At 39.3% G+C, this 13,014-nt stretch overlaps 1 protein-coding gene across 5 annotated transcripts in view; it reads left to right on the top strand.

Annotated features, from left to right (window-relative positions):
- The window catches only part of ODAD2 (outer dynein arm docking complex subunit 2), a 174,919-nt gene that overhangs the window by 36,012 nt on the left and 125,893 nt on the right, over positions 1-13,014 (top strand). For all 5 annotated transcript variants that reach the window (XM_088844043.1, XM_055430171.2, XM_088844042.1 and 2 more), the window contains one exon: positions 4,184-4,282. In XM_088844043.1, coding sequence (XP_088700169.1) covers positions 4,184-4,282 — 99 coding nt within the window. The remainder of the gene's footprint in view (positions 1-4,183; positions 4,283-13,014) is intronic.

Genomic DNA, 13,014 nt, shown 5'->3' with positions numbered 1-13,014 from the left:
AAAATTAGGGCAGAAATAAATGAAAAAGAAACAAAGGGGAGGCCATAGCCAAAATCAACAGGGCTAAAAGCTGGTTCTTCGAGAAGATAAATAAAATAGACAAACCATTAATCAGAAATGAAAGTGGAGAAATCACAACAGACAACACAGGAATACAAATGATCATAAGAGAATACTAGCAGCAAATACATGCCAATAAAATGGACAACTTGGAAGAAATGGACAGGTTCTTAGAAAAGTGTAACTTTTCAAAACTGAACCAGGAAGAAATAGAAAATCTTAACAGACCCATCACAAACACAGAAATTGAAACTGTAATCAGAAATCTTCAAGCAAACAAAAGCCCAGGACCAGATGACTTCACAGCTGAATTCTACCAAAAATTTAGAGAAGAGATAACACCTATCCTACTCAAACTCTTCCAGAAAATTTCAGAGGAAGGTAAACTTCCAAACTCACTCTATGAGTCCACCATCACCCTAATACCAAAACCAGAAAAAGATGCCACAAAAAAAGAAAACTACAGGCCAATATCAATGATGAACATAGATGCAAAAATCCATAACAAAATTCTAGCAAACAGAATCCAGCAACATATTAAAAAGATCATACATCATGACCAAGTGGGCTTTATCCCAGAAATGCAAGGATTCTTTAATATCTGCAAATCAATCAATGTGATATACCACATTAACAAATTGAAAGATAAAAACCATATGATTATCTCAGTAGATGCAGAAAAGGCCTTTGACAAAATTCAGCATCCATTTATGATAAAAACCCTCCAGAAAGAAGGAATAGAAGGAACATACCTCAACATAATAAAAGCCACATGGTATATGATAAACCCACAGCAAACATTATCCTCAATGGTGAAAAATTGAAAGCATTTCCCCTAAAGTCAGGAACAAGACAAGGGTGCCCACTCTCACCACTACTATTCAACATAATTTTGGGAGTTTTAGCCACAGCAATCAGAGAAGAAAAAGAAAAGGAATCCAGATCGGAAAAGAAGTAAAACTCTCACTGTTTGCAGATGACATGATCCTCTACATAGAAAACCCTAAAGATTCCACCAGAAATTACTAATCAATGAATATAGTAAAGTTGCATGATATAAAATTAACACACAGAAATCCCTTGCATTCCTATACATTAACAATGAGAAAACAGAAAGAGAAATTAAGGAAACAATTCCATTCACCATTGCAATGAAAAGAATAAAATACTTAGGAATAAATCTACCTAAAGAAACAAAAGACCTATATATAGAAAACTATAAAACACTGATGAAAGAAATCAAAGATGACACAAATAGATGGAGAAATATACCATGTTCATGGATCGGCAGAATCAATATAGTGAAAAATGAGTATACTACCCAAAGCAGTCTATAGATTCAATGCCATCCCTATCAACCTACCAACGGTATTTTTCGGAGAAATAGAACAATATAAATTTCACAATTTGTATGGAAATACAAAAAATCTCAAATAGCCAAAGCAATCTTGAGAAAAAAGAATGGAACTGGAGGAATCAACCTGCCTGACTTCAGACTATACTACAAAGCTAAAGTCATCAAGACAGTATGGTACTGGCACAAAGAAATAAAGATCAATGGAAAGAAATAGAAAGCCCAGAGATAAATCCATGCACCTATGGGCACCTTATCTTTGACAAAGGAGACAAGAATATACAGTGGAGAAAAGACAATCTCTTGAACAAGTGGTGCTGGAAAACCGGTCAACCACTTGTAAAAGAATGAAACCAGAACACTTTCTAACACCATACACAAAAATAAACTCAAAATGGACTAAAGATCTAAATGTAAGACCAGAAACTATAAAACTCCTAGAGGAAAACATAGGCAAAACACTCTATGACATAAATCACAGCAGGATCCTCTATGACTCACCTCCCAGAGTAATGGAAATAAAAGTAAAGGTAAACAAATTGGACCTAATTAAACTTAAAAGCTTTTGCACAACGAAGGAAACTATAAGCAAAGTGAAAATACAGCCTTCAGAATGGGAGAAAATAATAGCAAACGAAGCAACTGATGAAGGATTAATCTCAAAAATATCCAAGCAGCTCCTGCAGCTCAATTCCAGAAAAATAAATGACCCAATCAAAAAATGGGTCAAAGAACTAGACAGACATTTCTCCAAAGAAGACATACAGATGGCTGCTGCTGCTGCTAAATCACTTCAGCCGCGTCTGACTCTGTGTGACCCCTTAGATGGAAGCCCACCAGGCTAACAAACACATGAAAAGATGCTCAACATCACTCATGATCAGAGAAATGCAAATCAAAAACACAGTGAGGTACCATCTCACAGCAGTCAGTTGGCTGCCATCAAAAAGTCTACAAAGGATAAATGCTGGAGAGGGTCAGAGAAAAAGGAACCTTCTTACTCTCTTGGTGGGAATGCAAACTAGTACAGCCACTCTGGAGAACAGTGTGGAGATTCCTGAAAAAAAACTGCAACTAGAACTGCCATATGACCCAGCAATCCCACTGCTGGGCATACACACTGAGGAAACCAGAATTGAAAGAGACAGTGTTCATCTTGTTCATTGCAGCACTGTTTACAATAGCCAGGATATGGACGCAACCTAGATGCCTGTCAGCAGACGATAAGGAAGCTGTGGTACATATACACAATGGAATATTACTCAGCCATTAAAAAGAATGCATTTGAATCAGTTCTAATGAGGTGGATGAAACTAGAGCCTATTATACAGAGTGAAGTCAGCCAGAAAGAAAAACACCAGTATAGTAAACTAACGCATATATGTGGAATTTAGAAAGATGGTAATGATGACCCTATATGTGAGACAGCAAAAGAGACACAGATGTAAAGAACAGTCTTTTGGACTCAGTGGGAGAAGGCAAGGGTGGGATGATTTGAGAGGGTAGCGTTGAAAAGTGTGTATTATCGTATGTGAAGTGGATCACTGGTCCAGGTTTGATGCATGAGACGGGGTGCTCAGGGCTGGTACACTGGGATGACCAGTGGTGGGAGGGGGGTTCTGGATGGGGGAACACACATGTGCCCATAGCTGATTCATGTCGATGTATGTCAAAAACCGCTACAATAATGTAAAGTAATTAGCCTCCAACTGAATAAATTAGTTAAAAAAATATAAAATCATGTGGAGTTAATCAGGGGAAACTTCATAGCAGTGGTACCATGTGTATTAAGAGAACTTTAAGTGAATACTATAAAAAGGATTGAATCTGAAACGTGACAGGCCTGAATAAAGTGGACACTGGTTTTGTGAAAGTCTGAAATGTACAAGCCTAGCTCCATTCAGGACCCTTTGTAAATTGGTGCCAAAGCAAAGAATAAAGGCCAGTGTTACCAACACCAAAGCAGTCAGAAGCACCTAGAACACTTTGTGAAGTTTTAGCAAATGGGTTACAAGTTTCAGCCTATGTTTAGTGTTCAATGTTGTCCCCTTATTGATTTAAGAACGGGCTCCCTACTGGTCACGTGGGGGCACTCACCTATAGGGATTCCAAGAACCACAGGTTATTGTATTTTGGACACAGACTCAGAGAACTGAGAGAGGGGAGACTTGTGGGAGGTGAGACATCTTGCTCCTCTGATTCTCCCTGATTTGGGGGTATTTGATCTTTTGGCTCTCTTTGAAAGGGTGAGTCTGAAAATGATAAGTGTGTGGGCTCATCTGTTAACTGGGGGATGAATTATAAAATACTGCTTTTTCCATGTGCTTATTTTTTTTTCCAGTTAAGAATTTACTAAACAAGGATTTAATGCAAATGAGTATGTGCCGAGGAGTATACTAAGCTTGAGACTGTCCAGAAAATCGGACACAGGCCCTGCTGTGACGTCGGGTGGGCAAGGAGAACACAGGCAGTTGGGACTCAGGGCAGAAGACGTAGACTGAAGGGCTTTTCCAGTGATAGCAACCTGTGAAGACCTGTTTCTGGCATGAAGACGTACTGGACAAGTGTTTCTCCAGTATATAAAATGCATGGCTCTGCTTGCAGGACAGAAGGGACCTTTCAGGTGTCAGATGAGACTGAAACTCATAGTCATTCTCTGTCAGGAAAACACATCATTCGGGTGCATGATAATGATGGAATATTTGTACACATTTATATTTTTAATATTCTATTAGCATAAAGTAATTAATACAATTAATATTTCTTTAGGAGCAGAAATACACTAAGAGACACCCAAGCAGAAAAACATGGAGGAAAACTTGAAAAGTCCAGATCATCTCTTTCACCTGGAAGAGCACAGTTAATTCGGTGAGTTTCTGTTAACATGTGCATGCGCAGTCTTATCCAACTGTTTGTGACCCTATGGACTGTAGCCCAGTAGGCTTCTCTGTCCATGGGATTCTCCAGGCAAGAATACTGGAATGGGTTGCCATTTCTTCTCCAGAGGGTCTTCCCGACCTGTGAATTGAACCCATGTTTTCTGAGTCTCTTGAACTGCAAACATTCTTTACCACTTGAGGATCAGTTCTTTAAAGCCACTCCTACATAACAGCTAGTTAATACTGGTTAATGGTGCTTTACTTTCACATCTTATGATATCTATATTGATATAGTAGAAATGCTGTAAGAATGGTAATAGCGGGTTTCTTTAAATATATAGGATAATTTTCAATGTGGATGTATTTTGGGGGGGATAAAGTAGAAAAGAATAGCTTTATTGCTTGGCAAAGTAAAGAGGGGTACAGTAGGCTCCTGCCCCAGAAAACTGTGTGTCTCTATGCTGCTGCTGCTAAGTCACTTCAATCGAGTCCAACTCTGTATGACCCCATAGATGGCAGCCCACCAGGCTCCCCCATCCCTGGGATTCTCCAGGCAAGAACACTGGAGTGGGTTGCCATTTCCTTCTCCAATGCATAAAAGTGAAAGTGAAGTCGCTCAGTCACGTCCGACTCTTAGCGACCCCATGGACTGCAGCCCACCAGGCTCCTCTGTCCATGGGATTTTCCAGGCAAGAGTACTGGAGTGGTGCCATTGCCTTCTCTGGTGTGTCCCTAATGTGGAGTTAAATACAGTGATCTACTGGTATTAGCTGCTGCTGCTGCTGCTGCTAAGTCACGTCAGTCGTGTCCGACTCTTAGCGACCCCATGGACTGTAGCCTACCAGGCTCCTCTGTCCATGGGATTCTCCAGGCAAGAGTACTGGAGTGGGTTGCCTTTGCCTTCTCCGACTGGTAATAGCTAACTGTTTGTAAACACATATATTTAACGCAAAAAGCAGTTAACTGCATGCGTGTTCAGTTGCTCAGTCATGTTCAACTCTTTACATCCCTTTGGACTGTAGACTGCCAGGCTCCTCTGTCCATGGGATTTTTCAGGCAAGAATACTGGAGTGGATCGCCATTTGCCACTCCAGGAGATCGTCCCAACCCAGGAAAGTGTAGCAAAACGAGACTCTTAGCTAATCTCTTGCCTCTGTCGTAGCAAAATTGTCATCTTTCTGAGCCTTACTTACTGATCACCAATGGCTCTGCTAATTCTAAAGTGACATATGTTATTTCTCATTAAAACAGCCGTTAGTCGAAGACCAACTGTTAAGCTTCTTACCCAATTTTCAGTTTGACAATAAAAGTGACATATCTGGGGAGAAAGTTCAGTTGCTTTTATGTTTGAGAGGCAGGGAGAAATGGCAGGAATTTCATATTACAAAATTTGAACAGTTCAAAAGAAAACAAACTTTAACAAACATATATGCCATCTTGGGAAGTTCAGTTCAGTTCAGTCGCTCAGTCGTGTCCGACTCTCTGCGACCCCATCAATCACAGCACGCCAGGCCTCCCTGTCCATCACCAACTCCCGGAGTTCACACAAACTCATGTCCACAGAGTCGGTGATGCCATCCAGCCATCTAATTCTCGGTCGCCGCCTTCTCCTCCTGCCCCCAACCCTTCCCAGCATCAGAGTCTTTTCCAGTGAGTCAACTCGTCACATGAGGTGGCCAAAGTATTGCAGTTTCAGCTTTAGCATCAGTCCTTCCAATGAACACCCAGGATCGATCTCCCTCAGAATGGACTGGTTGGATCTCCTTGCGGTACAAGGGACTCTCAAGAGTCTTCTCCAACACCACAGTTCAAAAGCATCAATTCTTTGGCTATCAGCTTTCTTCACAGTCCAACTCTCACATCCATGCATGACCACGGGAAAAACCATAGCCTTGACTAAACGGACCTTTGTTGGCAAAGTAATGTCTCTGCTTTTTAATATATTATCAAGGTTGGTCATAACTTTCCTTCCAAGGAGCATGCGTCTTTTAATTTCATGGCTGCAATCAGCATCTGCAGTGATTTTGGAGCCCAAAAAAATAAAGTCTGACACTGTTTCCACTGTTTTCCATCTATTTCCCATGAAGTGATGGGACCAGATGCCATGATCTTTGTTTTCTGAATGTTGAGCTTCAAGCCAACCTTTTCACTCTCCTCTTTTACTTTCATCAAGAGGCTTTTGAGTTCCTCTTCACTTTCTGCCATAAGGGTAGTGTCATCTGCATATCTGAGATTATTGATATTTCTCCCGGCAATCTTGATTCCAGCTTGTGCTTCTTCCAGCCCAGCGTTCCTCATGATGTACTCTGCATATAAGTTAAATAAGCAAGGTGACAATATACAACCTTGACGCACTCCCTTTCCTATTTGGAACCACTCTGTTGTTCCATGTACAGTTCTGACTGTTGCTTCCTGACCTGCATACAGGTTTCTCAAGAGGCAGGTCAGGTGGTCTGGTATTCCCATCTCTTTCAGAAAGTTCCACAGTTTATTGTGATCCACACAGTCAAAGGCTTTGGCATAGTCAATGAAGCAGAAATAGATGTTTTTCTGGAACTCTCTTGCTTTCTCCATGATCCAGCGGATGTTGGCAATTTGATCTCTGGTGCCTCTGCCTTTTCTAAAACCTGCTTGAACATCTGGGAGTTCATGGTTCACATATTGCTGAAGCCTGGCTTGGAGAATTTTGAGCATGACTTTGTTAGACATAATAAATTATTTAATTTTTTTGACAGTTCTTAAAAAATTCTTACTTTGAAATATTTGTAGATTTACAGAAAGTTGCAGAGATAGTGCAGAGAGATCCCATATGCCCTTCACCTAGTTTCCCCCAACAGTTAAATCCTGCATCTTGCATAACTACTCTACAAGATCAAAACCAGGAAATTAACATTGGTACAATGTATATGTGTTTTGCTGTATCACTGTTCACTGAACCCAGGGTAGGCAAGGAGCAAAGCTGGAGGAAAAGGAATTGTAGAAACTGCGGACACATTTATTCTTTCCTGACTGGCATAGCAGCTGTAGCAGCAGACACACTGTATTCTCTTGTGGTTGACCCAGTAGACACAGCCATAACATGTCCCTAATGCGGCCATAACATGGCTGTAACACAGACATAAGGCAGCCTCCAGGGCTTTTCAGGTATCAGAACAGAAGTGGCACATGGCCAAGTGGGTACATCATGATACGGATGTGCAGTGCTGTAAGTGATGTCAGCTGTCACATAACCATGTATTTACAAAACGTGGGGCAAGAGTGAGAGGCTGTGGAGCAAGAGAGCCTGACCACCACCATCTTGGCTAATTTGCTCTTTCCCTCCATTGGTACAATGTATAATAGTTCAGTGTCATTTTATCATGTGTAATTTTGTATTGGTGACTGTGGTGACCAGGCTAGAGAACTGTTCACCCCATACATGTCCTCTGGCTACCCTGTTATGGTCACAACCACTTGTGTTCCCCCATAATCCCCACTTCCTAGCAACATTCATCTGTTTTCATAATTTTGTCATTTTGGACTGCCATATAAATAGATTCATATGTTGTTTTTATATTGACTTTTTTCCAACACCATAATACCCTTGAGATCCACCTAATTGTTGCATGTATTGATAGTTTGTCACTTTTAATTGCTGAGTGGCATTCCATTGTATGGATACCACAGCTTTTAGAGTTTTTCACATATTAAGGCACATTTTAGCTGTTTGCAGCTTTTGGCTATTAAAAATAAAACTGCTATAAACAATCACCTACAGGTTTTTGTACAGATGAAAGTTTTCATTCCTCTAGGATAAATGTCCAGTTGCTGATATATATGGTAATTGTGTTTTTAGCTTTTTAGGAAACTACTTAGCTTTTCCAGGGTGGTGGCACCATTTTGTGTTCCCACCAGTGATGTATGAGAGATTAAGTTCCCCTCATCCTCGCCAACATTTGGTTTTGTGGTTTTATTTTAGCTGTCCTAAAATCTGTACAGTGACAGCTTATTGTAGTCTTTGCATTTCCCTAATGGCTCATGATGTTACTATCTTGTCATGAACTTATTGCTATCTGTTTACGCTTTTCAGTGAAATATCTGTCTATGCCTTTTGCTCATTTTTAATTGAATCATTTGTTTTTCAAAATGTTGAGTTTTGAGAGTTCTTCGTCTATCTCTCTAGGATATTCTCCGTTGTATATGTTAGTTTGCAGATATTTTCTCCCTTTCTGTACCTTGTCTTTTCCTCCTCTTAATAGGGCCTCTGGGAGAACAGTTTTTAATTTTGATGAAGTCTGATTTATCAGTTTATCTTTTGTGGATTGTGCTTTTGATGTCATGTCTAAGAACTCTTCATGAAGCCCTTGATCCTGAAGATTATCTCCAATGATTTTTCCTAAAAGTTGTAATAATTTTACATTAAAGGCTGGTATTCATTTTGAGTTTAATTTTATATAAAATTTATATATAGGTCAAGATTCTTTTTTGTAACCTACTGATGTTCAGTGTCTCTAGCAGCATTTGATGAAAAGGCTATCCTTCCACCCTTGACCTGCTTTTTCACCTTAGTCAAACATTAGGTGGGTGTACTCGGTGGGGCTATTTCTGAGTCTCCATTCTGTTCAGTTAATTTTTATATCTAGCCCTAGCGCACAATCTTGATAGCACACAATCTTGATTATTACAGTTCTATAGTAATTCTTGAAATCTGGTAAAGTGATTCCTCTCACTTTATTATTTTTTCCCAAAATTGTTTTGAGTTATTCTAGTTATTTGCCTTCCCTCATACATTTTAGAATGATCATGCTATATCTACAAAAAAAAACAAACACAAAACTTAAGATTTTAATCTGTGGAGTTGGAGAAGACTCTTGAGAGTCCCTAGGATTGCAAGGAGATCAAAACAGTCAATCCTAAAGGAAAATAATCCTGAATATTCATTGGAAGAACTGATGCTGAAGCTGAAGCGCCAATACTTTGGCCACCTGATGTGAAGAGCTGACTCATTAGAAAAGACCCTGATACCGGGAAAGACTGAAGGCAGGAAGAGAAGGGAACAAGAGAGGATGAGATGGTTGGATGGCACCACCGACTCGATGGACATGAGTTTAAGCAAGCTCTGAGAGATGGTGAAGGGCCAGGAAACCTGGCGTGCTGCAGTCCATGGAGTCGCAAAGGGTCAGACACGACTGAGCGACTGGACAGCAACAACTGAAGATTTTGACAGAAGTTACATTGAAACCCTATGTCAGTTTTGAGAAAATCGGTATCTTTACTTTGTATGCTGTATGACTATTTATTTAAGGCTTTGGTTTCTTTCACCAGCAGTTTGTAACTTTCAGCATGAAAGTCCAGTACATGTTTTGTTAGATTTACATCCAGAAGTAGAAACACCAGTACTGTGTTAACTATCAGTGATCAAGGTGAAAGTCCTCCTTCCTTTTTCTTAGTCTTAAGAGGACAGCATTCTGTCTTTCACCAGTAAGTATGATGATAGTTTTTGTGCAGATATTCTTTATTAAGTTGAGGAAGTTCCCCACTGCTCTTGTTTTTCTGAGAGTTTTAATGCCACTGGGTGTTGAATTTTGTCACCTGCTTTTTTTTCATCAATTGGTGTGATCATGCCATTTTTCTTCTGTAGGTTGTTACTGTAGTGGTTTACACTGGTTGATTTTTGAATCCTGAAGCGGCCTTGCGTTCCTGGAATAAACTGCACTTGGTCCTTCTTTACATATATATAGCTTTACATATATATATTTATATGTGCTTAATATTTTGTTAAGAATTTTTGCATCTACACTCATGAGGGATATTCAATAGCAGTGTTTTGTTTCTGTATGTACTTCAGTTTTGCTATCAGACTTCATAAAATGAGTTCAGTTCTCTTCTGTTTTCTGGAAGAGATTGTGTAAAATTGGTGTTAGTTTTTCTATGCTTGGTAGAATTCTCCAGTGAAATCATCTGAAACTGAAGACACTTGCTTTTTAAATTATGAATTAATTCCCTTAGTAGCCGTAGAGCTGTTCAAATTATGTGCTTCATATTGGTTAAGTGACAGTAATTTGTACCTTTAAAGGAATCAATTTATTTAAATTATCAGTTTAATCTGTGCTCAGTTGTTCATAGTTTTATTATCTTTTTGTTGTCAGCAGGATCTGAAGTGATATGCTACACCTCATTCATTTCTGATACTGGAAATCTGTGTCTTCTCTTTTTCTTTGTCAGTCTTGCTAGAGGTTTGTCAATTTTATCGATCTTTTCAAGAAGCAGTTTTTTAAAATTGATTTTTCAAGTTGTTTCTGTTTTCAATTTCATTCATTCTTTTCTTTTTTAGTTTCTTTTCTCTCTCTGCTTTGGGTTTGTTTTGCTCTTCTTTTCCTAGTTTCTTTAGATGTGAATTTAGGTTACTGAATTGAGACTTCTCTTTTCTTCAGTTCATTTCAGTTGCTCAGTCGTGTCTGACTCTTTGAGACCCCATGGACTGCAGTATGCCAGTCTTCCCTGTCCAGCACCAACTCCGGGAGCTTGCTCAAACTCAGGTGCATTGAGTCGGTGATGCCATCCAAGCATCTCATCCTCTGTCGTCCCCTTCTCCTTCTGCCTTCAATATTTCCCAGCATCAGGGTCTTTTCCAATGAGTCAGTCCTTTACATCATGTGGCCACAGTATTGAACTTCAGCTTCAGCATCAGTTCTTCCAATGTATATTCAGGGTTGATTTCCTTTAGGTTTGACTGTTTTGATCTCCTTGATGTCCAAGGGACTCTCAAGAGTCTTCTGCAACACTGCAGTTTAAAAGCATCAATTCTTCGGTGCTCAGCCTTCCCTAAGGTCCAACTCTCACATCCATACATAACTACTGGAAAAAGCATACCTTTGACTAGACAGACGTTTGTCAGAAAATAATGCCTTTTGCACAGAGTTGGACACGACTGATGAGACTTAGTAGCAGCAGCAGCTTTTTAACATACTGTTAAAAAGGTTTGTCATAGCTTTTCTTCCAGGGAGCTAGTGTCTTTTAATTTCATGGCTGCAGTCACCATCTGCAGTGATTTTGGAGCCCAATAAAATAACTCTCACTGTTTCCACTGTTTCCCCATCTATTTGCCATGAAGTGACGGGACCAGATGCCATGATCTTAGTTTTCTGAATGCTGAGTTTTAAGCCAACTTTTTCACTCTCCTCTTTCATTTTCATCAAGAGGCTCTTTAGTTCCTCTTCACTTTCTGCCATAAGGGTGGTATCATCTCTTATGTGTGAATCTCAAAAAAAAAGCAAAAAACAACCAAATTCATAGAAATCAGACTTGTGGTTACCAGTCTGATATATCTGACTGGTATATCTGAGGTTATTGATATTTCTCCTGGCAATCTTGATTCCAGCTTGTGCTTCATCCGGCCTGGCATTTTGCATGATGTACTCTGTATATAAGTTAAATAAGCAGAGTGACAGTATACAGCCTTGATGTACTCCTTTCTGAATTTGGAACCAATCTTTTGTTCTATATCCAGTTCTAAGTGTTGCTTCTTGACCTGCATACAGATTTCTCAGGAGGCAGGTCAGGTGGTCTGGTATTCCAGTCTCTTGAAGAATTTTCCACAGTTTGTTGTGATCTACACAGTCAAAGCTTATGGTGTACCCTTTAATAACTTATATATATATATATATATATATATATATAGTGGAATGATTGCAATAGGTTCAGTTAACTTCCATCTTCTTATATAGTTATAAGTAATTTTTTCCTCGTGATGAGAACTTAAGATTACTCTCTAAGCAACTTTCAAATACACCCCACAGCAGTGTTAACTGTAGTCAACTTGTTGTCCATTACATCCTTAGTACTTATTTATCTTATAACTGTGTACCTTTTGACCTTCTTCCTCCAATTTCTCCTCCCTCCAACTCTGGTAACCACAAATCTGATTTCTATGAATTTGGTTGTTTTTTGCTTGGTTTTGTTTTGATTTTTTTTTAAGATTCCACATATAAGTGAAGTGATATAGTATTTGTTTTTCTGACTAATTTCACTTGGTATAACACCTTCCAGGTATACTGATCTGATCTATCAGATTTTCCTCTGTAACCAATTCAGGTTTCCTGACATCTTTTGGACAAGAAAATACGTGAAACTGACACTCAGTTCATGTGGCTTGTTCAGTTGGACCAGGCACTTCGGTTCAGGATTTTACCGCACTGTGGCTCAGAGAGCACAGTTGTACCGTTCTGACTTTTGAAAGTACAAGAATTGGAGCTCTCTGTGCCAAAAAGTCTTTGAGAAATTAAGAGAATTGTAGAACCTTTAGAATTAATGAAACTGGACAACTATCCATCCTCCTACTATGCTTCCAAATGGAAAAAAAAAAAAGATGTTTATGGAGCGCACACCTGGGGGGATAGAGAGAAAAAGAAAGAAAAGAAGAGTGAATTCAATATGTTCCATGTGTCCATGACCTTGATATTGAGTTAAAAGCCTCAGAGCAGGGTGGAATAAAGTGAACTCTCTTTGGTAAGGGAGCTGTCCTGTGTGGTAGCTACTAGACATACATGACTGTTGAGCAATTGCAGTGTGGCCAGTTCAATTGGAGCGCTGAATTTTCAATTGTATTCAATTTCAAGTAAAGAAATAGAAAAAACATAAATAGCCACCCATTATTTAAGTTATTTAATCACTATGACAAGTAGGAGTCTTAGGTCATTTACCTAATACCTTTTTCATTTTGTCCTACTTTTTTTATTATTA

The sequence above is a fragment of the Moschus berezovskii genome, chromosome 15 (assembly GCF_049115385.1).
Source record: "Moschus berezovskii isolate FMDL1 chromosome 15, NW_MosBer_1.0, whole genome shotgun sequence".
In the NCBI taxonomy this organism is placed as follows: domain Eukaryota; kingdom Metazoa; phylum Chordata; class Mammalia; order Artiodactyla; family Moschidae; genus Moschus; species Moschus berezovskii.
Note: the sequence above shows the minus strand (reverse complement) of the source record. Positions and strands in the feature narration are given on the sequence as shown.